Source organism: Salmo trutta, chromosome 20 (genome assembly GCF_901001165.1).
Source record: "Salmo trutta chromosome 20, fSalTru1.1, whole genome shotgun sequence".
NCBI lineage: Eukaryota > Metazoa > Chordata > Actinopteri > Salmoniformes > Salmonidae > Salmo > Salmo trutta.
Genome location: NC_042976.1, coordinates 31713011 through 31736564, shown reverse-complemented (window position 1 = coordinate 31736564; position 23554 = coordinate 31713011). Strand labels below are relative to the sequence as shown.

At 42.2% G+C, this 23554-nt stretch overlaps 1 protein-coding gene across 1 annotated transcript in view; it reads right to left on the bottom strand.

Moving 5' to 3' along the window:
* LOC115155869 (alpha-1,3-mannosyl-glycoprotein 4-beta-N-acetylglucosaminyltransferase A) overlaps window positions 1–23554 on the bottom strand; it is a 60369-nt gene that overhangs the window by 15859 nt on the left and 20956 nt on the right. The window contains exons 3-4 of the mRNA XM_029702872.1: window positions 2952–3119; window positions 2254–2394 (exon numbers count right to left, since the gene is read on the bottom strand). Of these exons, the coding sequence (XP_029558732.1) occupies window positions 2254–2394; window positions 2952–3119 (309 nt within the window). The remainder of the gene's footprint in view (window positions 1–2253; window positions 2395–2951; window positions 3120–23554) is intronic.

Here is a 23554-nt window from a genome sequence, read left to right as displayed (position 1 = left end):
ATGGCTACCAGAGCATTCTGCAGCGATAGTCCTACTAAGAGCAAAGCAGATGGGATGGCGTATCAATAGCTCTTACGCACCTCCAGGCTGCGTAAGAGCTATTTGACCAAGGAGAGTGATCGAGTGCTGCATCAGATGACCTGGCCTCCACAATCACCCAACCTCAACCCAATTGAGATGGCTTGGTATGAGTTGGACCGCAGAGTGAGGGAAAAGCAGCCAACAAGTGCTCAGCATATGTGGGAACTCCTTCAAGATTGTTGGAAAAGCATTCCAGGTGAAGCTGGTTGAGAGAATGCCAAGAGTGTGCAAAGCTGTCAAAGGCAAAGGGTGGCTACTTTGAAAAATCTAAAATAGATTTTGATTTGTTTAACACTTTTTTGGTTACTACATGATTCCATAGTTTGTCTTCACTATTATTCTACAATGTAGAAAACAGTAAAAATAAAGAAAAAAAACCCATTGAATTTATTATTAAACCTTTAACCAGCAAGGGCTCAATGAGATATAAAAATATATTTTTCAAGAGCGTCCTGATCAAGATAGGCAGCACCAAGTCATTACAAAAATTACAGACAAACATGAAAAACTACAAATAATCTAGTAAAAACCATAGAATTCACAAGAGTATAACAAAATCAAAAACAGCAAATGAAAAACATTGACAGGTCAGGGAATCAGTCTCAAGATCATTCATCAGTGATTTAAAAACACCAAATCGGGACAAGTTCTTCCAGTTTAAAAGTATTTTGTAAGGCGTTCCAAGACGATGGCGCAGAGTACATAAAAGCCCTTTCACCAAACTCAGTTCGGACATTTGGAACAGTTAGCAGGATAAAGTCCAGCGAATGAAGAGAGTACCCACCACATTTCTGAACAATAAAAATGCCCAAATAAAATGGTAGTAAACCCAAAATGGCTCTGTAAATAAAAGTATACCAGTGACTGAGCCTACGAGTGACTAGAGAAGGCCAGCCAACCCTGGTATACAAAGGGTTTTGCAGTTTAAAATAAATCTCAAAGTGCCATGGTAAAGGGTGTCAATTGATCTCAAACACTGAGCGGAAGCATTCATATATAAAATATCCCCATAGTCTAGTAAAGGCATAAATGTAGCTGATACTAGCCTCCTTCTGGCTTCAAAAGAAAAACAGGCCTTATTCCTAAAATAAAATCCCAATTTCAGCTTCAATTTTTTTTGTAAGTTGTTGAATATGCAATTTAAAAGAGAGGCCGTCATCAATTAAAATTCCAAGATATATATATATATATGTGGTTACAGTCTCAATCTCAATGCCCTGACAGGTAATAATAGGTGAAAAGTTCAGAGGTCTATTTCTTGCTTTAGAAAACACCATTAGTTTAGTTGTCAGTATTGAGGATAAGCTTCAATTGACACAAGGTATGTTGAACAGTATAAAAAGCAGTTTGCAAGTTCTGGAAAGCTTTTGTAAGAGACGAGGCACAACAGTAAATAACAGTGTCATCAGCATAAAAATGAAGTTGCGCATTTTGGACATTTGTCTAAATTATTTATATAAATAGTGAATAAGAGAGGACCAAGTACAGAGCCTTGGGGCACACCATTACAAACAGACATGAGCCCATCAAATTGAGTGCACTGAGATCTATCAGACAGATAGTTAGCAAACCATGCAACTGCATGCTCTGAAAGACCTACACTCGACAATCTCTGCCTCAGTATATCATGATCAACTATATCAAAAGCCTATGTAAATGTAAAAGCCTTAGAGATCAATAAAAAGTGAGACAGTGCTGTTTTTTGTCAAGGGCTTCAGTGATATCATTTAAAACCTTCATGGCTGCTGTAATTGTGCTATGCTTCTTCCTGAAGCCCGATTGATACATTGATAAAATACAGTTAGTAAATAAAAACTTTTAGCTGTTCACTCACAAGGGTTTCAAGTATTTTCACCAGGGGTGACAGCTTTGAGATTGGCCTATAATTATTTAACAGAGTTGGATCTCCCCCTTTTAAAAGTGGTAGGACAAATGCTGATTTCCAGATCTTTGGAATTTCATTACATTCCAGGGTTAGATTGAACAGATATGTAAGTGGTTCAGCTATGAAATCAGCTGCCAGATTTAAAAAGCAGGGATCCAAAAGATCAGGACCTGCAGGCTTTCTCTGATCTAAGGATTTCAGTAGGTGTGTCCAAACTTCTGACTGGTACTGTATGTGAGCGAGCAAATGTGTATGCGCCTGTATATATGTGTGTGTGTGTGTCTCACCTCCAGTGCGGCCCATGCCCACCTGGACAGCGGGGTGCAGGCTGCCCTCATTGTTGAGCAGGTGAGGCATGTGGTGGTAGATGTTCGGCACCTGAAGGGGCTTCCTACTGGCCAGCTCCTTCAGCAACTTCTGCGTCTCATCTGTCATAACAATACAAGAAGGAATCAGAGTTGGTAGAATAGTTGTTGGTGGTGGGGTGGTTAGAGGTTCATGTTACTTCTAGTCCAGCATTACTAAAGGGCTGGGTAGGATGGAGGTGGACCACAGCCAGAGGGCAGCAGTCAGAGTGAGGGGACAGATACTATTCGATAAGAGAACTGAATGATCCAGTCTACTCAAACCGAGTTCCCAATTAAGAAAAGGGGGGGGATTCGGCTTGCATGTTTCTTGATGTGGGAGTATATTGTGATCAGTGACTTGAAACTAGTGAATGTAGATCCATCCTGTGTGTGTTGTGTGTGCTTGTATTATTATCTTTGTGGGAATCGGAAATCCCCCAAAGTCCCCACAAGGATACTAAAACAAGGAAAATTCTCCCTCGTGGGGACATCTCCCACATCCCCACGAGGGCAAAGGCTATTTTAAGCTTAGGGGTTAGGTTCAGGGTTAAAGTTAGGGAAAATAGGATTTCTAATGGAAATCAATTTTAGATCCCCACAAGGATAGTAAAATATATTGGGTGTGTGTATACATCTACCTGAGAAGTTGATGAGAGCGTCCTTGCTGCCGTTGGTCTCAGCGATGGCCCGTCTGAACTGCTCCAGAATGTTGTTGAGCTCTGAGGAGCGCTGCAGGGTCCGGTGCTCGGCCACACGGAGGCGCTCTTTCAGGGCATGGAACTCCCTCTGGTACGCTACCAACTTCTCTATAGGGACAGAGAGAGGGGGGAAAGATTAGTTTTCTGCTCTTTATTCCAACATTAAATCTCACTGTGTCCCAGTGTAGGCTAATAGTCATGTAACAATTTCTAATACAAAATAGAGCATTAAGTGTTGTAAGACTCTTTACAAACTGTGGGGGCAGTATACATCCCCCTTAGTGCTGTGGTAGTAGACAGTGGTGTCATTTCTAGGAAATACTGAGGTGTTATGAGAAACCCTGTTCCTGGTACTGTTATCTGGACTGGTGAGAGGGAGGAAGGGGGATGTTATGAGGAAATTGAGGGAGGTTGTGGTTGAAAGGAGGAGATTGAGAGGGGTAATTTTACTGGAATTAACCTCTGCTGTTAGAGGTTAATGATGCAGTGCTCATGCCTGGGTTTTACTGAGAAACCAGCCTGTTACACACTGTCTTTGTTTGCGTGCATACACAAAAGTGTGCATTAATATAAAGTTTGTTATTAAGGCACAAGAAAGTTCACATGTTCGAGAAAGCCTTTCTGCCACAAAACTCATTTTGATTTTAAAAAAATGCTTACGTTCAAAACGTCTCTCCTGTGAAGTCGCGACTTGTGACATGCGCCTAGTTTCCTGAAAACGGGTCACACATATGTATGTGTGCGTAAATGCAAGTGTGCACCTCAACCTTCCTAAGCAACACGCGAGGAGGATTAGCTCCACTAAGACAACGCTCTTACAGAATTCATTCAAGAATCTAGATCACACACGGCAATGAGGAAATGTGAACGTCTCAATGTACAGTAGTTATTTGTGCGTGCCTACACAAGTGTGTTCGTGTTCTCTTCTACCTCACTCTCCTTCTCACTCCTCCTAGTACTCCATCTATCCAGCTCTCTTTCCCCCTCTACCTAAGGTTGTTAAAACAGGAAAAAACTTGATGTTAAGCATAAAGTAAAACGTGGTTAGCTTGCCCCTAGTGGGTGGTATTAAAGACATCCCCCGACATCCTGGGGACCAGGACTAACATTGAATACTGAAGTCTATCTGCTTTGATCTTGCTGCAACAGGGGATACAAGGCAGAACGAGAGACTATGGTGCTGAAGCACAAAATCGAGGGTGTATGATAGGCAGCCTAGTCTTTGCAAGTCTGATCTGCAATGGATTTGTTGTTATGTTTATACCAGTCACAATAAACAGTGTGGTAGTCTTTCAACATTTTATTGACTAAAGTTGTGTGCATTAAGGAAACAGACGCCTGGCTCAAATAGAAGCCGATCTCTAATAAACTCCAGTTGTGTTTATAGCCGGTTGTGTTCAGTGATTGAAGCATATAAAACGCCTGGGCTATTAGTGAAAGTTTTACAGTACACAATTAGTCTAGATTCATGACATTGCTGTGTGTATCTGGTCTCACACCCAAACTCACTCCACAACCCTCGCTCTACCTCCCTCTCGTCCTCCCTCCTTCCCCTCCCTGGCCGGTTGTCCCCCTTTAACCCCAGAGAGGAAGCATGCACAGGGGGCCACCCAGGATCAACAGTAAGTGGAATCGCTAAGGAGGAAATGCTGAAGAAACTGCCAGTTCTGAGACGGAGCACACAATGAGAGAACACACCACCCTAACAGACAGGATCAAGTCACTCAGTCTCCTGGAGTTATTCAGTCTCTGATAGGATCAATAACACAACCCCACACCTCTTTGTTGGCAGTGAAGAGAAGAAAAAATATATAAAAAATACCAGGCTTTATGATGTGCAGTCAAAATCACTACCACACATAGGCTACTAGCAACATGAACCACACACTCCCAAAATGCCGTTGCTTACTTTGCGCACCTACTTCCTACTGTGACACTGACCTCGTGTGTGTGTGTGTGTGTGACCTCCATACCCCTCACTGATTTATGCTGCTGACGGTGTGTTCATGAGTGCTGATGAGGTACTTGTGCAGTTTTAGTGTGTGGGACAGTATTTATGTGGGTGGCCGAGTTAACTTCACGCTGAAATGTTCTCACTATCCCTCTCTCCAAGTGTCCTTCATCTTGAGAACCAGGCATCTCACCAAAGTTCTCATCAGGTCAATTGATTCTCAAACCATTTTACACCCCCTCTCCAAATATCTCATCTTAGCCTTCACAGCAACACCCTGTATATGGACAGGAGTTCCCATACAACACGTTGAGACTGGCACAATAAAAATAAATAAAAATCTATCAACACATCCATTATTGCTTTTTTTGGTGGGTCATACCCATTATAGAGTAAAAATGGAGAATGTGTGAAGGGGAAAGCAGTTGACGTGACGCACGTCTGAGTGACTGTCTCCCAGTTGAGGTGCACCTACAACCTCCTTGCCATGCCACAATGCCTTGCGGCTGTGATCTTTCTCCCTGGAGCACGGCAACACGTTCCTAAGCTATTTTCTTAAAGTAGGTCAGTCATTTCAGAGGGAGGAGACAGAAATCTAGAGAGAGAATGCTGAACACAGAAGAGCAGTCAAATCAGTCTCAAAGCCACTTATCCCCAGGTTAATATAATGGAATGTCTCCATCTCATCTGATGTGGAGGTGAAAGCTAAATCAACTGACCGACAGCACAACGGGTCAGTCAATCCCTCTGAGGTTAAAACACACAGCATGAACAGGTTGCCGTTGCAAAACTCGCACAGAAGACACACGTCACACACACTGCAGTAGTTGTGGTTATTGATCTCTGACCGTGTTCCCCTGAGTGTAGAGGTGTGTCGATCCAGTGCGGGCTGATCTTCTGACGCTATAAGTGATACAGCCTATACACGCTGCCACAGAGAATCACCCCCCCCCCCCCCCCACCCCCACCACACACACACACACCTCTACTGTTTCAGCCTCCAAGAACAAGACTCCTGACAGAGCTTAAACCACAGCCCTAAATCTTTCTCTCACCTAGTGCTGGGCGGTATACCGTATTGTACAATCTACCGGTATTGATGCATGGACCGATTTGGGTTTCTACTTTACCTTTAACGGTATTTTAATGTTCGATTTGTTAAATGTGATATGCCGTGTGTAACGTCCATTTTTATTGTTCACTCCACTACGTTAGTCATCCCTCTCTCCATGCCGCTTTCCACACAGACGTAGCCCCGTCCCATCACTCAAGGACCTCTGTTGTTGTTGCTTTAACACGAGACGCTTGCATTCAGTCTACATGGTCAATGCAGCACAAGCAATAATGTTGATGACAACAATGCTGTTTCCACTTCGCTTCTTAACATAAATCCACTAGCTTCTATAATTACACTAGTTTGTTTCTTACATCTGCAAACAGCTATTTTGTATTCTCTTAGCAAGTTTTGGCTAAATCATGTTAGCTAATAAATGTACTGAGTCAGAGCAAACGTATCTAGCTAATATAGCCTGAAACCAGTGCTGGTGTAGGCCTAAATCAGCATGTTTGTACAACGGTATCTTCTAAATCAAAAGAGGAATAGGCGAAGCATGAATATGTTGGCTACTTGAAAATAAATTTAATGTAGCTAAAGATTACAGGGTCCCTTAGGAAACACACCCTTACTTTGGTTCCTAACCTGTCACAATAACTTCTCCCTGGCATTTTGATTCGTTGTCATGTCAAACACTTAAACGTGCGTGTGTACACACACACATACATACATACATACATACATTAAGTGTAGAATTAACGTTCTATTTCCATGACAACAACAGTTCACCCAAGGGTGTGTTTGTATATTCACTCTGGAATGCCAGAGTGCGTAAATTCGAAGCATTTTGCTCTCGGATCGTTCAGAGCACACACTGGACGCTCTGGCCGAGGAGTAGGGTTGATCCGAGTGTTCTGACCTAACAAGGGCAGTCAAGCACCCAAGCTAACTGGCTAAAGTTGGCTAGCTACTTCCAGAATGAGAGTACACCTCACGGACCATTTTACTTACCATGTACTCCAACTGCTTACCACCTCCCTCTGGTTTTCCCCTTAAATATCAACTGTTATCTAGAGCATTGGTGACTAACTTACGTTACAATTTAATTATGTTTTTTTTTACCAACCTTTACTGGCACCGGTCATATCTAACCAGGTTGTGTGTTCGTAAATTCATAACTTATTCTGCGCTCTGGTACACTCAGACAAGAGTGCTCTGAAATCGGAGTAGATAGCCAGAGTGAATTTATGTGGCAGTGTGGAAATGCTCTCAAATGAGTGCAGAAAATGAAGATTTTTTTTTTTTTTGGGGGGGGGGGTTGAATTGAACAGTTTAAAACAAAATCACACACTACTCAAAGCAAATTCCGAACTTTTATTATTCAAAAACATTTAAAAAAGTCAAAGAATTCTGTGACATGATATTTTGCCCATATCGTGAGCCCTCACATGCCCATCTTTCTCAGCAGTTGTTTTGAAAACATTTTGAGCAATGGTCAAATGGTTGAGCTTCTCAGAATCTCTCCCCCTCCTCCGTGCGCACAGTGGGAAGAGGAAGTGAGAGTGGCTCGCTCACACAGCAGCCAACAGCGAAATGAAGACAGGCAGATCATTTTATAGCAGGAATCAACATAATGCATAGGCTATTACTGTTGACCGAATAATGGTTTTAGAACAAAGACATCTGCAGAACTGTTATTTAGCAATTTTTCGGTATATTGTCCCAGCTCTACTTCGCACTCACTCCATCTCTCCCTCTAATCCCCCCATAGATGTGACATGGTTGGCGTGTGCCAGTAATGCCCTCTCGTGTCACCATGCCAAAATCATTTGCCCTTTCAAGGCTGGCGCACACACAAACACACTCAGTAGCCCTCCATCTGTCCCTGCTCCTTCTACACTTCTCACCCTGCTCTCTGTCCCCATCTTACATCTCCCTTCATCCACAAACAAACGCTATACCAGCCAATGGACTTGTGCACTATAAAATGAACATCACCCAGGCGTGACCATGAGTGAGAGGAAATTACTACATCACTATGAGGCAAGGCAGGTCCATATTGCTGATTGAGTAAGATCAGAGACAGGCTAAATAAGACAGAAAGAGAGCAGTAGGAAACATTGACAGTTCAGTCAGGGAGCAGCATTAAAGGAAAGTGGTGGTGGTGTGTGTGTCCAATGCTGCCCATGTAGTCAGCAGGGGACAAGAAAAACCCTAAAACTGTGACAATTGTCCTGTTAGTGGGGAATGCAGAGGCAAATGGGAACAGGAGAGAAGAATGAAGAGCAGACAACCTGGGAAGAGGAAGATCATGAGAAAATGGAGCGTTAGTTAGGCTGAGGGACTGTGGACACTTGTTCATCAAGATTTGAGACCAGTGCATGTAAAAATAAAAAAAACCACACTCAGTCTAAACTTAAAACGAATTAAACCAGATATAAAGTACAGTGCCTTCAGAAAGTATTCACACCCCTTGACTTTCTCTACATTTTGTTGTGTTTCAGCCTGAATTTCAAAATGGATTGAATAGAAAGTGTGTCACTGGAATTATATTTTTTGAAATTCATTTAAAAAATGAAAAGCTGAAATGTCTTCAGTCAATACGTATTCAACCCCTTCGTTATGGCAAGCTTAAATAAGTTCAGGAGTAAAAACTTGCTTAACAAGTCAAATTAGTTGCATTGACTGTGTGCAATAATAATATTTAACTTGATTTTAACCTTTTCATGCACAAGTTCCAAAAATATCTCTAACCGCCACCCCTGTGTGAGTTCTCATGCGCGTGATGTCAGAATGCTCTCACTGTTCCAAAATATGACTGTTATGCAACAGGACAGTTAACCCATGCTGCCCTCAAACCAAGGCACACTGCCTGCTAATTATCTATAGGCTGTTTCAACTTCTCAATTTAAAAATATTTTCTAACAGTTTGAATTGAGGTATGTTCCACCTTCTCGTTAATTCACATAAGTAGCCCATTTCACCGTTGCGGACAATTTACGTTTGAGGCTTTACTGAAATGGAAAACTTCTCTTCAATGAGAGCCAAAGCACTTCGCTAGTGTTTCCCCAGATCAAGTATGAAGACATTGCGCATCTCTAGGCAGAACAGGCCTTGCAAACATTTTCCCCCAGCACATTTTCTGGCTGGCGCCCACATTGCCTTCAGAGTTGTTTTCCTTACAAATTGGACTTTGAACACGTGTGCAATCCTATCAAAGTAAGTGGCTTATTTTCTGTGTATCGTGTTGTCGTTTCTGCTGTAGCACACACGTATGTTGTATGCATGTATGTATGCATGTATGAACTGTGTTATTCACCTTTTCAAGTACTGATGACAAAACATGCATTCCGATTCTTGCATAGATTGCAGTGGACACAGGACACGTGTGTAAAACACTTTTTTTTTTAATGTTGTAATGATTATGATGAGCTAATGCTAAATTATTTAACAGCCATGTGTGGCACCATGCTTGTTGATATCATACAATGCATTCTGGTTGTCACGTAAGTGTCTGTCAGACCAAAGATGTTATAACAAGGGATAGTTCACGCGACCGACTTATGGTGCTTTCAAGACAACTGAAAAATCATGATGTCAATGATCTTCAGGTTGGTAAGTGGACAAGCAAACACCAAAGCAGGAAGCACCAGTGACTCGGTCAATAAAGAAGTAGTCAGATGACACGATGCTAAGCTACAGGAATGTTTTGCTAGCAGAGACTGGAATATGTTCCGGGGTTCTTTCCGATGGCATTGAGGAGTACACCACATCAGTCACTGGCTTCGTCCCCACAGTGACTGTACGTACATACCCCAACGAGCTAAATTACTTCTATGCTCGCTTCGAGACAAGCAACACTGAAGCATTTATGAGAGCATCAGCTGTTCCCGACAACCCTGTTCACTTATGACTGCATGGCCAGGCACGACTCCAACACCATCCTTAATTTTGCCGATGACAACAGTGGTCGGCCTGATCACCAACAATGAGACAGCCTATAGAGGTCGTCAGCGACCTGGCCGTGTGGTGCCAGGATAACAACCTCTCCCTCAATGTGATCCAAGACAAAAGAGATGATTGTGGACTAAAGGAAAAGGAGGACCGAGCACGCCCCCATTCTCATCTACGGGGCTGTAGTGGAGCAGGTTGAGCTTCAAGTTCCTTGGTGTCCACATCAACAAACTATGATGGTCCAATACAGACCAAGTCAGTCGTGAAGAGGGCACAACAAAGTCTATTTCCAATCAGAAGACTGAAAATATTTGGCATGGGTCCTCAAAGATTTCTACAGCTGCACCATCGAGAGCATCCTGACTGGTTGCATCACTGCCTGGTATGGCAACTGCTCGGCCTCCGACCGCAAGGCACTACAGAGGGTAGTGCGTATGGCCCAGTACATCACCGGGGCCAAGCTTCCTGCCATCCTGGACAATGGCAGGAAGGTCAAAGACTTCAGCAACCCTAGTCATAGACTGTGCACTCTCCTACCGCACGGCAAGCACTAACAGAGCGCCAAGTCTAGGTCCATAAAGCTTCTTAACAACTTCTACCCCCAAGCCATAAGACTCCTGAACAGCTAATCAAATGGCTACCCAGACTATTTGCATTGTTCCCCTCCCTATTTTACACTGCTGCTACTCTGTTTATCTATGCATAATCACTTTAATAACTACCTACTTGTACATATTAACTCAATTACCTCGACTACCCTGTGCCACTGCACATTGTACCAGTATCCCCTGTATATAGCCTCGCTACTGTTATTTTACTGCTGCTCTTTAATTATTTAAACACTTATTTTTCTTAAAACTGCATTGTCGTTTAAGGGCTTGTATGCATGCATGTATGTATGTATTTCACTGTAAGGTCTACACTTACACCCCATCATAGCACTGAGACTGCACTTGTGAAGGTGGTAAATGACCTTTAAATGACGTCAGACCGAGGCTCTGCATCTGTCCTCGTGCTCCTAGATCTTAGTGCCGCTTTTGATACCATCGATCACCACATTCTTTTGGAGAGATTGGAAACCCAAATTGGTCTACATGGACAAGTTCTGGCCTGGTTTAGATCTTATCTGTCGGAAAGATATCAGTTTGTCTCTGTGAATGGTTTGTCCTCTGACAAATCAATTGTAAATTTCGGTGTTCCTCAAGGTTCCGTTTTAGGACCACTATTGTTTTCACTATATATTTTACCTCTTGGGGATGTCATTCGAAAACATAATGTTAAATTTCACTGCTATGCGGACGACACACAGCTGTACATTTCAATGAAACATGGTGAAGCTCCAAAATTGCCCTCGCTAGAAGCCTGTGTTTCAGACATAAGGAAGTGGATGGCTGCAAACTTTCTACTTTTAAACTCGGACAAAACAGAGATGCTTGTTCTAGGTCCCAAGAAACAAAGAGATCTTCTGTTCAATCTGACAATTAATCTGGATGGTTGTACAGTCGTCTCAAATAAAACTGTGAAGGACCTCGGTGTTACTCTGGACCCTGATCTCTCTTTTGAAGAACATATCAAGACTGTTTCAAGGACAGCTTTCTTCCATCTACGTAACATTGCAAAAATCAGAAACTTTCTGTCCAAAAATGACACAGAAAAATTAATCCATGCTTTTGTTACTTCTAGGCTGGACTACTGCAATGCTCTACTTTCCGGCTACCCGGATAAAGCACTAAACAAACTTCAGTTAGTGCTAAATACGGCTGCTAGAATCCTGACTAGAACCAAAAAATTTGATCATATTACTCCAGTGCTAGCCTCCCTACACTGGCTTCCTGTTAAGGCAAGGGCTGATTTCAAGGTTTTACTGCTAACCTACAAAGCATTACATGGGCTTGCTCCTACCTATCTTTCCGATTTGGTCCTGCCGTACATACCTACACGTACGCTACGGTCACAAGACGCAGGCCTCCTAATTGTCCCTAGAATTTCTAAGCAAACGGCTGGAGGTAGGGCTTTCTCCTATAGAGCTCCATTTTTATGGAATAGTCTGCCTACCCATGTGAGAGACGCAGACTCAGTCTCAGTCTCAACCTTTAAGTCTTTACTGAAGACTTATCTCTTCAGTAGGTCCTATGATTAAGTGTAGTCTGGCCCAGGAGTGTGAAGGTGAACGGAAAGGCTGGAGCAACGAACCGCCCTTGCTGTCTCTGCCTTGCCGGTTCCCCTCTTTCCACTGGGATTCTCTGCCTCTAACCCTATTACAGGGGCTGAGTCACTGACTTACTGGTGTTCTTCCATGCCGTCCATGGGAGGGGTGCGTCACTTGAGTGGGTTGAGTCACTGACGTGGTCTTCCTGTCTGGGTTGGCGCCCCCCCCTTGGGTTGTGCCATGGCGGAGATTTTTGTGGGCTATACTCGGCCTTGTCTTCGGACGGTAAGTTGGTGGTTGTAGACATCCCTCTAGTGGTGTGGGGGCTGTGCTTTGGCAAAGTGGGTGGGGTTATATCCTGCCCGTTTGGCCCTGTCCGGGGGTATCATCGGATGGGGCCACAGTGTCTTCTGATCCCTCCTGTCTCAGCCTCCAGTATTTATGCTGCAGTAGTTTATGTGCCGGGGGGCTAGGGTCAGTCTGTTTCATCTGGAGTATTCTCTTGTCTTATCCGGTGTCCTGTGTGAATTTAAATATGCTCTCTCTAATTCTCTCTCTCTCTCTCTCTTTCTTTCTTTCTTTCTCTCGGAGGACCTGAGCCCTAGGACCATGCCTCGGGACTACCTGGCATGATGACTCCTTGCTGTCCCCAGTCCACCTGGCCATGCTGCTGCTCCAGTTTCAACTGTTCTGCCTGCGGCTACGGAACCCTGACCTGTTCACCGGACGTGCTTGTTGCACCCTCGACAACTACAATGATTATTATTATTTGACCATGCTGGTCATTTATGAACATTTTAACATCTTGACCATGTTCTGTTATAATATCCACCCGGCACAGCCAGAAGAGGACTGGCCACCCCTCATAGCCTGGTTCCTCTCTAGGTTTCTTCCTAGGTTTTTGGCCTTTCTAGGGAGTTTTTCCTAGGGAGTTTTTCCTAGCCACCGTGCCTCTTTCACATGCATTGCTTGCTGTTTGGGGTTTTAGGCTGGGTTTCTGAACAGCACTTTGAGATTTCAGCTGATATACGAAGGGCTATATAAATAAATTTGATTTGATGATTTGATTTGATTTACACTTGTATTCGGCGCATGAGACAAATAAAAATTGATTCTAGACATCTTTGTAAAGCAGGTCAAGTAAAAAGCTTTTGTTTTATCATAAAGAGGCAGTGTTGTACTTTGAGACAGTCTTGAATAAGCTAAGTAGCCAATAGGCAAATGGTAGCATCATTTGTCTGATTCTCTGAAATGGTTTGAGAACAATAAAGCATTTTATTTTGCAAAGTGGTTTCTTGCATCAAACACCACAACAGTACTCAGTCACCTTGTGTGAAGGACCTGTGGAAAAACATGTGCATGTCAAGCCCTGCGTGTCTGTTTCAAAAGTCTCATGGAATGCAGGTCTACTTTGAACACCACACATTGGTTGTTACTGTAGGCTGAACGATAGAACAGCTATTTCCATGGATTTTCTCCATTGTTTTTGATGGTAGGCGACTCTGGTAGGCATACATTATGATCAAATCGCTACAGTAGCCTACTAAGCCACTGTTAAAACTAACTTAAAGCGGGTACAGCCTCAGTGTCGACAGTAAACACATGCTGGAAGTTGCACATCACTTTCACAATGGTCAAGTGTACGCTCAGCAGACCTGAAATTTGCTCAGTGCCAGTAAAAATTAGAGGGAACATTGCTAATGAGTTTTAGGATAAAATCAATGGAATTGAGCTAAGGACAGGCAAAATCCTAGAGGAAAACCTGGACAATAACCTAAAACACAAGGCCAAATGTACACAGGAGTTGCTTACCAAGACAACATTGAATGTTCGAGTTGTCTAGTTACAGTTTTGACTTAAACGGCTTGAAAATCTATGGCAAGACTTGAAAATGGGTGCCTGGCAATGATCAAAAACCAACTTAATAGAGCTGGAATTTTCAAAAGAATAATGTGCATATGTTGTACAATCCAGGCGTGCAAAACTCTGACTTAGCCAGAAAGAGTTACAGCTGTAATCGCTGCTAAAGGGGATTCTAACATGTATCGACTCAGGGGTGTGAATGATTACATAAATGAGATATTTCTCAAGGCACTGTAGGTGAGCACTGATGCCACCCCCTGACTATTCCTACTGCAGAGGGCAATTCACACCTATCTTGCTAGGGGCAACGCTCACCTGGCTAGTGTCATGTGTTCCCTGGTCAGCCAATCACAGGCTCTACCTGGTGTGGTATACACAGCCCCCAATTCCTGCTTTAGTTTTTCGTAGGAAGTAGGTTAAAAAAGGTTCGGCTAGCTAGTGGATCCAGCTAAAAGTAATCTGTAGAGATTTGCTACAATGTCGAAGATACATTCTTAAATTGTCGCAGTAGCTGCCGACTGCACCGAGCCTCCTAAAACTATGGAAGCCCATCCCCACCATGTGGTGGGGGGGGAATTGTTCCTGGGGCATAGAGTTTTTTCCTTATCTGGTAGTAGGATAACCTAACTCCAGACCGTAGTTGTAGCAATAAATCAGCAAAAAAAAAATAGCCCATATATATATATATATATGGGCTATGATGGGAACAGATTATGTTTCCTAATCAGGTCAGATGGTTAAAAAATAACAAAATAATGAAATAAACTCTTGGCCCAAGAGAGGATGAAACCCCTTTACACAAACAGACAAATGCTATTGGACAAACACTAACTGGGCTGAGCTTGCTGTATGTAGGGTTGCATCGTGTTGGCCATTGCATCTGTAATTAAAAAGATAATACAGTGGTTAATTCCAGTCAATAATATGGGATTAAAAAGGCCTAGGTAGCCTAGCCTACACAATGTTACAGCCTTACTCTAAAATGGATTAAATGTTTTCCTCAATCTACACACAATACCCCATGCAAATGTATTAAAAATAAAAACAGAAACACTTTATTTACAAAAGTATTAAGACACCGAAATTGAGCTCAGGTGCATCTTGTTTCCATTGATCATCCTTGAGGTGTTTCTACAACTTGATTGGAGTCCACCTGTGGTAAATTCAATTGATTGGACATGATTTGGAAAGGCACACACCTGTCTATATAAAAGTCTCACAGTTGACAGTGCATGTCAGTGCAAAACCATGAGGTCAAAGGAATTGTCCGTAGAGCTCCGAAACCCGGATTGTGTCGAGGCACAGATCTGGAGAAGGGTACCAAAAAAATGTCCCTAAGAACACAGTGGCCTCAATCATTCTTAAAAATGGAAGAAGCTTGGAACCACCAAGACTTCCTAGAGCTGGCAACCCGGCAAAACTGAGCAATCGGAGGAGAAGGGCCTTGGTCAGGGAGGTGACCAAGAACCTTAAGAACTAGTCGCGATGCTGCCATCTCCGTCGGCGCTGCTAAAACCCCCGACCATTACTATACTACCTTCCAGAAGGCCTTCCCCCGCCCTCCATTCGGCAAATCGGACAACAATTCCATCTTGCTCCTCCTCTCCTATAGGCAGAAATTCAAACAGGAAGGTGGGGGAGGGCCTAATATGAGGACTAGTCGAGTTTCAGGAAGTGCATAAGAGATGTTGTACCCACTGTGACTATTAAAACCTACCAAACAGAAACCGTGGATAAAAGGGAGCATTCCCGCAAAACTGAAAGCACAAACCACTGCATTTAACCAGGGCTAGAAGACTACAAACAGTGTAGTTATTCCCTCCGCTAAGCAATCAAGTAGGCTAAACATCGGTATAGGGACAAAGTTGAGTCCCAGTTCAACAGCTCAGACACGAGACGCATGTGGCAGGGTCTAAAGACAATAACGGATTATAAAGGGAAAACCAGCCACGTGGCGGACACCGATGTCTTAGATCCACAGACGATGTAATCGCCACCACACTGCCCTGTCCCATCTGGGCAAGAGGCATACCTATGTAAGAATGCTGTTCATTGACTATAGCTCAGCATTCAACACAATAGTACCTTTCAAGCTCATCATCAAGCTTGAATCCCTGGGTTTGACTCCTGCAGTGTTCAACTGGGTCCTGGACTTCCTGACGGGTTGCCCAGGTGGTGAAGGTAGGAAACAACACCTTCACTTCACTGATTCTTAACACTGGGGCCCCACAGGGGTGCATGCTCAGCCCCCTCCTGTACTCCCTGTTCACCCATGACTGCGTGGCCAAGCACACCTCCAACTCAATCATCAAGTTTGCAGACGACAACAGTAGTAGGCTTGATTACCAACAATGGAACAGCCTATAGGGAGTTGGTGAGGGCCCTGGGAGTGTGGTGCCAGGAAAGTAACTGCTCTTAACGTCAACAAAACTAAAGGAGATGATTGTGGACTTCAAGAAACAGCAGAGGGAGTACCCACCATCCACGTCGATGGGACTGCTGTGGAGAAGGTGGAAAGCTTCAAGTTCCTCGGCGTACACATCACTGACAAACTGAAATGGTCCACCCACACAGACAGTGTGCGCAACAGCGCCTCTTCAACCTCACGAGGCTAAAGAAATTTGGCTTAAAACCTAAAACTTTTACAGATGCACAATTGAGCATCCTGTCGGGCTGTATCACCTTCTGGTACGGCAACTGCACCGCCCACAACCGCAAAGCTCTCCAGAAGTTGGTCGGTGGTAAACTTCCTGCCCTCCTGGACACCTACAGCACCCGATGTCACAGGAAGGCCAAAATGACAATCAAGGACAACAACCACGCAAGCCACTGCCTGTTCACCCCGCTATCATCCAGAAGGCGAGGTAAGTACAGGTGCATCAAAGCTGGGACTGAGACTGAAAAACAGCTTCCATCAAGGTCACCAGACTTAAATAGCCATCACTAGCACATCAGAGGCAGCTGCCTATAGACATAGATTAGGAATCACTGGCCACTTTTAGAAATGGATCACTAGCCACTTTAACAATGTTTCGTGTCTAGCATTACTCATCTCATATGTATAAACTGCACTCCACACTATTCTACAGTATCTTAAGTCACTTTTTAAAAAATTGTGTATATATTGTATTCTATACTACACCAGACAGTTAAACAGCCATCTCCAGCACATCAGAGGCTGCTGCCTATAGACAGATTAGGAATCACTGGCCACAATAATGTCTCCATATCTTGCATTCTCATCTCATGTGTGTAAACTGTACTGTAAACTATTCTACAGTATCTTAGTCACTTTAATTGTTTGTAAATATTGCATCACCCATCTCATACATGGATATACTGTACTCTCTTAGTCCAATGCCGCTCTGATAGATAGGAATGGATGAATTATCCAACTTATATTTACATGTTTTTTTGGGGTATGTGTTGTGAAACGGTTAGATATTACTGCACTGTCAGAGCTAGAAGCACAAGCATTTCGCTACACCCACAATAACATCTGCTAAACACGTGTATGTGACCAATACAATTTGAAGAACCAGATGGTCACTGACAGAGCTCCAGAGTTCCTCTGGAGATGGATAAAACTTCCAGAAGAACAACCATCTCTGCAGCACTCCACCAATCAGGCCTTCATGGTAGAGTGGCCAGACAGAAACCACTCCTCAGTAAAAGGCACATGACAGCCCGCTTGGAGTTGCCCAAAAGGCATTTACAAATGCCCAGAGCGCCCTCTGGCACCCCAGATTGAATTCGTAAGATGTCTTAGTAGAGGTCAACCAATTATGATTTTAACGCCGATGCCGATTAAAAAAAATTAATAAATACATTCTAAAAAAACTTTTAAAAAATTTAAGAAATTGAAAAAATAAAAAATGTATTTTAAAAGTAGAAAAAGGAGTAAAATTAAAATACAATAAAACATTTTTGAAAACGCTAAAATATTTAATAAAAAATACAAAATGTAAAAATTAAAAAAGGCAAATTTCTCTTTTATATTTATATATATATATTTATATATATATATATATATATATATATATATATATATATATATATATATATATTAAAAAAATTACAACAATACTGAATGAACGATGAACACTTATTTTTACTTAATATAATACATAAATAAATATCCATTTAGTCTCAAATAAATAATTAAACCTGTTCAGTTGTTTAAATAAGGCAAAAACAGTGTTGGAGAAGAAAGTAAAAGTGCAATATGTGCCATGTAAGAAAGCTAACGTTAAAGTTCCTTGCTCAGAACATAAGAACACATGAAAGCTGGTGGTTCAATATTCCCAGTTCACTACAACCTAAAACTTATTATAGAAATTATAGGACTATTTCTCTCTATACCAATTGTATTTCATATACCTTTGACTATAGGATGTTCTAATAGGTACTTTAGTATTGCCAGCCTAATCTCGGGAGTTGATAGGCTTGAAGTCATAAACAGCGCTGTGCTTCAAGCATTGGGAAGAGCTGCTGGCCAACGCAGTAAAGTGCTGTTTGAATGAATGCTTACGAGCCTGCTGCTGCCTACCACCGCTCAGTCAGACTGCTCTATCAAATCATAGACTTAATCATAATAAAAAACACAAAAATACGAGCCTTAGGTCATTAATATGGTCAAATCCGTAAACTATAATTTTGAAAACAAAATGTTTATTCCACCAGTGAAATATGGAACCGTCCCGTATCTTATCAAACGGGTGGCAACCCTAAGTCTAAATATTGCTGTTACATTGCACAACCGTCAACGTTATGTAATAATTATGCAAAATTCTGGCAAATTAGTTCACAGGTCGCAACGAGCCAGGCGGCCCAAACTATTGCATATACCCTGACTCTGCTTGCACTGAATGCAAGAGAAATGACAATTTCCATAGTTAAAAGAAATTAATGTTAGCAGGTAATATTAACTAAATATGCAGGTTACAAAAAAATATTTTAAGAAAAGGCATTGATGTTTAGGGTTAGGTACATTTTTCACGAATGCGCTTTTGTTAAATCACCCATTTGGCGAAGTTGAAGTAGGCTGTGATTTGATGATAAATTAACAGGCACCGCATTGATTATATGCAACGCAGGACAAGCTAGTTAACCTAGTAATATCAACCATGTGTAGGTAAGTTTAATCTTCACATAATCACTAGTTATCTTATAAAAAAAACCAATCAGAACTAGCTAGCAACTTATCTTGGCTCCTTGCAGCCACAAGGTCCTTTTGATGCTGCACTCGCGTAACAGGTGGTCAGCCTGCCATGCAGTTTCCTCGTGGATTGCAATGTAATCGGCGTCCAAAAAGGCTAATTTTCGATTTTGAAAAATCGGCCCTAATTAATTGGCCATGCCAATTAAAAAAATGTAATAAAAAAATAAAAATAAAAAAATCGGTCGACCTCTAACATTTAGGTAGTCATTTGTTATGCTAACAAGCAAGCGGTTGCATAGCAACAACATCAACTTCTGGTAGACACGCTCAACTGAAAGGATACCGTTTGTCTACAGTACACTAAAATGACCTAATAGTATATACTACGTAGTATACAGTACAGTGGGGGAAAAAAGTATTTGATCTTGTACGTTTGCCCACTTACAAAGAAATGATCAGTCTATCATTTTAATAGTAGGTTTATTTGAACAGTGAGAGACAGAATAACGACAAAAAAATCTAGAAAAACGCATGTCAAAAATGTTATAAAATGATTTGCATTTTAATGAGGGAAATAAGTATTTGACCCCTCTGCAAAACATGACTTAGTACTTGGTGGCAAAACCCTTGTTGGCAATCAGAGGTCAGACGTTTCTTGTAGTTGGCCACCAGGTTTGCACACATCTCATTTACATTTTACATTTAAGTAATTTAGCAGACGCTCTTATCCAGAGCGACTTACAAATTGGATCTCAGGAGAGAGTTTGTCCCACTCATCTTTGCAGATCTGCTCCAAGTCATTAAGGTTTCGAGGCTGACGTTTGGCAACTAGAACCTTCAGCTCCCTCCACAGATTTTCTATGGGATTAAGGTCTGGAGACTGGCTAGGCCACTCCAGGACCTTAATGTGCTTCTTCTTGAGAAGCACATTAAACCTTTGTTGCCTTGGCCATGTGTTTTGGTCATTGTCATGCTGGAATACCCATCCACGACCCATTTTCAATGCCCTGGCTGAGGGAAGGAGGTTCTCACCCAAGATTTGACGGTACATGGCCTCGTCCATCGTCCCTTTGATGCGGTGAAGTTGTCCTGTCCCCTTAGCAGAAAACACCCCCAAAGTATAATGTTTCCACCTCCATGTTTGACGGTGGAGATGGTTACATTTTACATTTTAACAGACGCTCCTATCCAGAGCAACTTACAGTAGTCAATGCATACATTTCATTCATTTATTATTATATATATTTTTTTGTACTGGCACCCCGTGGGAATCGAACCCACAACCCTGGCGTTGCACACACCATGCTCAACCAACTGAGCCACAGGGAATGTTCTTGGGGTCATAGGCAGCATTCCTCCTTCTCCAAACACGGTGAGTTGAGTTGATGTCAAAGAACTCCATTTTGTTCTCATCTGACCACAACACTTTCACCCAGTTGTCCTCTGAATCATTCAGATGTTCATTGGCAAACTTCAGACGGGCATGTATATGTATTCTTGAGCAGGGGGACCTTGCGGGCGCTGCAGGATTTCAGTCCTTCACGGCGTAGTGTGTTACCAATTGTTTTCTTGGTGACTATGGTCCCAGCTGCCTTGAGATCATTGACAAGATCCTCCCGTGTAGTTCTGGGCTGATTCCTCACCGTTCTCATGATCATTGCAACTCCACGAGGTGAGATCTTGCATGGAGCCCCAGGCCGAGGGATATTGACAGTTCTTTTGTGTTTCTTCCATTTGCAAATAATCTCACCAAATGTTGTCACCTTCTCACCAAGCTGCTTGGCGATGGTCTTGTAGCCCATTCCAGCCTTGTGTAGGTCTACAATCTTGTCCCTGACATCCTTAGAGAGCTCTTTGGTCTTGGCCATGGTGGAGAGATTGGAATCTGATTGATTGATTGTTTCTGTGGACAGGTGTCTTTTTTACAGGTAACAAGCTGCGGTTAGGAGCACTCCCTTTAAGAGTGTGCTCCTAATCTCAGCTCGTTACCTATATAAAAGACACCTGGGAGCCAGAAATCTTTCTGATTGAGAGGGGGTCAAATACTTATTTCCCTCATTAACCTCTCTAGGGTAGGTGGCACCAAATCGTCCCACCTACGTAACACCCAGTGGAATCCTGTGGCGCGTTATTCAAATACCTTAGAAATGCTATTACTTCAATTTCTCAAACATATGACTATTTTACAGCATTTTAAAGACAAGACTCTCGTTAATCTAACCACACTGTCCGATTTCAAAAAGGCTTTACAACGAAAGCAAAACATTAGATTATGTCAGCAGAGTACCCAGCCAGAAATAATCAGACACCCATTTTTCAAGCTAGCATATAATGTCACATAAACCCAGAAGACAGCTAAATGCAGCACTAACCTTTGATGATCTTCATCAGATGACAACCCTAGGACATTATGTTATACAATACATGCATGTTTTGTTCAATCAAGTTCATATTTATATCAAAAACCAGCTTTATACATTAGCATGTGATGTTCAGAACTAGCATACCCCCCGCAAACTTCCGGCGAATTTACTAACAATTTACTAAATTACTCACGATAAACGTTCACAAAAAGCAGAACAATTATTTTAAGAATTATAGATACAGAACTCCTCTATGCACTCAATATGTCCGATTTTAAAATAGCTTTTCGGTGAAAGCACATTTTGCAATATTCTAAGTAGATAGCCCGGCATCACAGGGCTTGCTATTTAGACACCCAGCAAGTTTAGCATTCACCAAACTCCGATTTACTATTAGAAAAGTTTGATTACCTTTGGTGTTCTTCGTCAGAATGCACTCCCAGGACTTCTACTTCAATAACAAATGTTGGTTTGGTCCCAAATAATCCATAGTTATGTTCCAACAGCGGCGTTTTGTTCGTGCGTTCAAGACACTATCCGAATGGTAAATAAGGGTCACGCGCACGGCGCATTTCGTGACAAAAAAAAAAATCGAAATATTCCATTACCGTACTTCGAAGCATGTCAACCGCTGTTTAAAATCAATTTTTATGCAATTTTTCTCGTAAAAAAGCGATAATATTCCGACCGGGAATCTGCAATTAGGTAAACAGACGAAAGAAAATAAAGCATGGGGTCGACTCGGGCACGCGCCTGAGCCCTTTGTCCTCTGATCGGCCACTTGTCAAAAGCGATAATGTGTTTCAGCCTGGGGCTGCCTCGATATCGTTCAGCTTTTTCCCGGGCTCTGAGAGCCTATGGGAGCCGTAGGAAGTGTCACGTTACAGCAAAGATCCTCAGTCTTCAATAAACAGAGGCAAGAATACCAACAACTTGTCAGACAGGCCACTTCCTGCATGAAATCTTCTCAGGTTTTTGCCTGCCATATGAGTTCTGTTATACTCACAGACACCATTCAAACAGTTTTAGAAACTTTAGGATGTTTTCTATCCAAAGCCAATAATATGCATATTCTAGTTACTGGGCAGGAGTAGTAACCAGATTAAATCGGGTACGTTTTTTATCCGGCCGTGTAAATACTGCCCCCTAGCCCTAACAGGTTAAAATGCAAATCAATTTATAACATTTTTGACATGCGTTTTTCTGGATATTTTTGTTGTTATTCTGTCTCTCACTGTTCAAATAAACCTACCATTAAAATTATAGACATCCTTTCTTTGTCAGTGGGCAAACGTACAAAATCAGCAGGGGATCAAATACTCCCCCCCCCCCCCCCCCCACTGTATATGTTAGTTTGGATATTCGAACACAGCTATGCTGTTATAGCAACAAACTGTGCTTTTGTCTTGAAGCTAAAATGTAATGAGCATAGACAGAAAATAAACCCTTTAATTGTCTGCACATACATGCTTGTGATTTGTTGCATTATTCAAGAGTAATATGGTTTGGTTGCGTTATTCAATAGTGTACTGTGTTTTAGAAGGGTTGTCATTTAACAGTTTGTGCTTACTGCTGATCAAGAATGTCATGTTGCCAGCCACAGCGAAAGGCAGGGACCTAATGTGAATTGAAAAGTAGAATTTCTCACCACCCCACTCCTCAGACTCCCCTTCATATCTCGCAGCAGGAATAGGGCCTAAGCTTCTTTTACAATTCTCCAGAAAAATGAGGCCCGCCATGCATTTATCAAAACACTTGTTTCCAAAGCTCAAATGATATCGCACTCTTTTTACAGTTGTACTGGAATATTAAATTATGTCAATCAATCTGATTTTTGAAACTTGAACAATCGTGGTGTTGTGGCTATACGTGGCTTATAATTAGTTACAACTGTTTCTTACTATAGGCAGTTGGCTGCCTAGCGGTTGCAACATTGTAACTCTCCAATGTGAATAGTTGGCAACCCAAGTGCTACTGAATAAGTATGTTCAACTGAAATGCACCATTTGCTCATGATACACATTCTAGTCTATCAATCCATTCCAAAT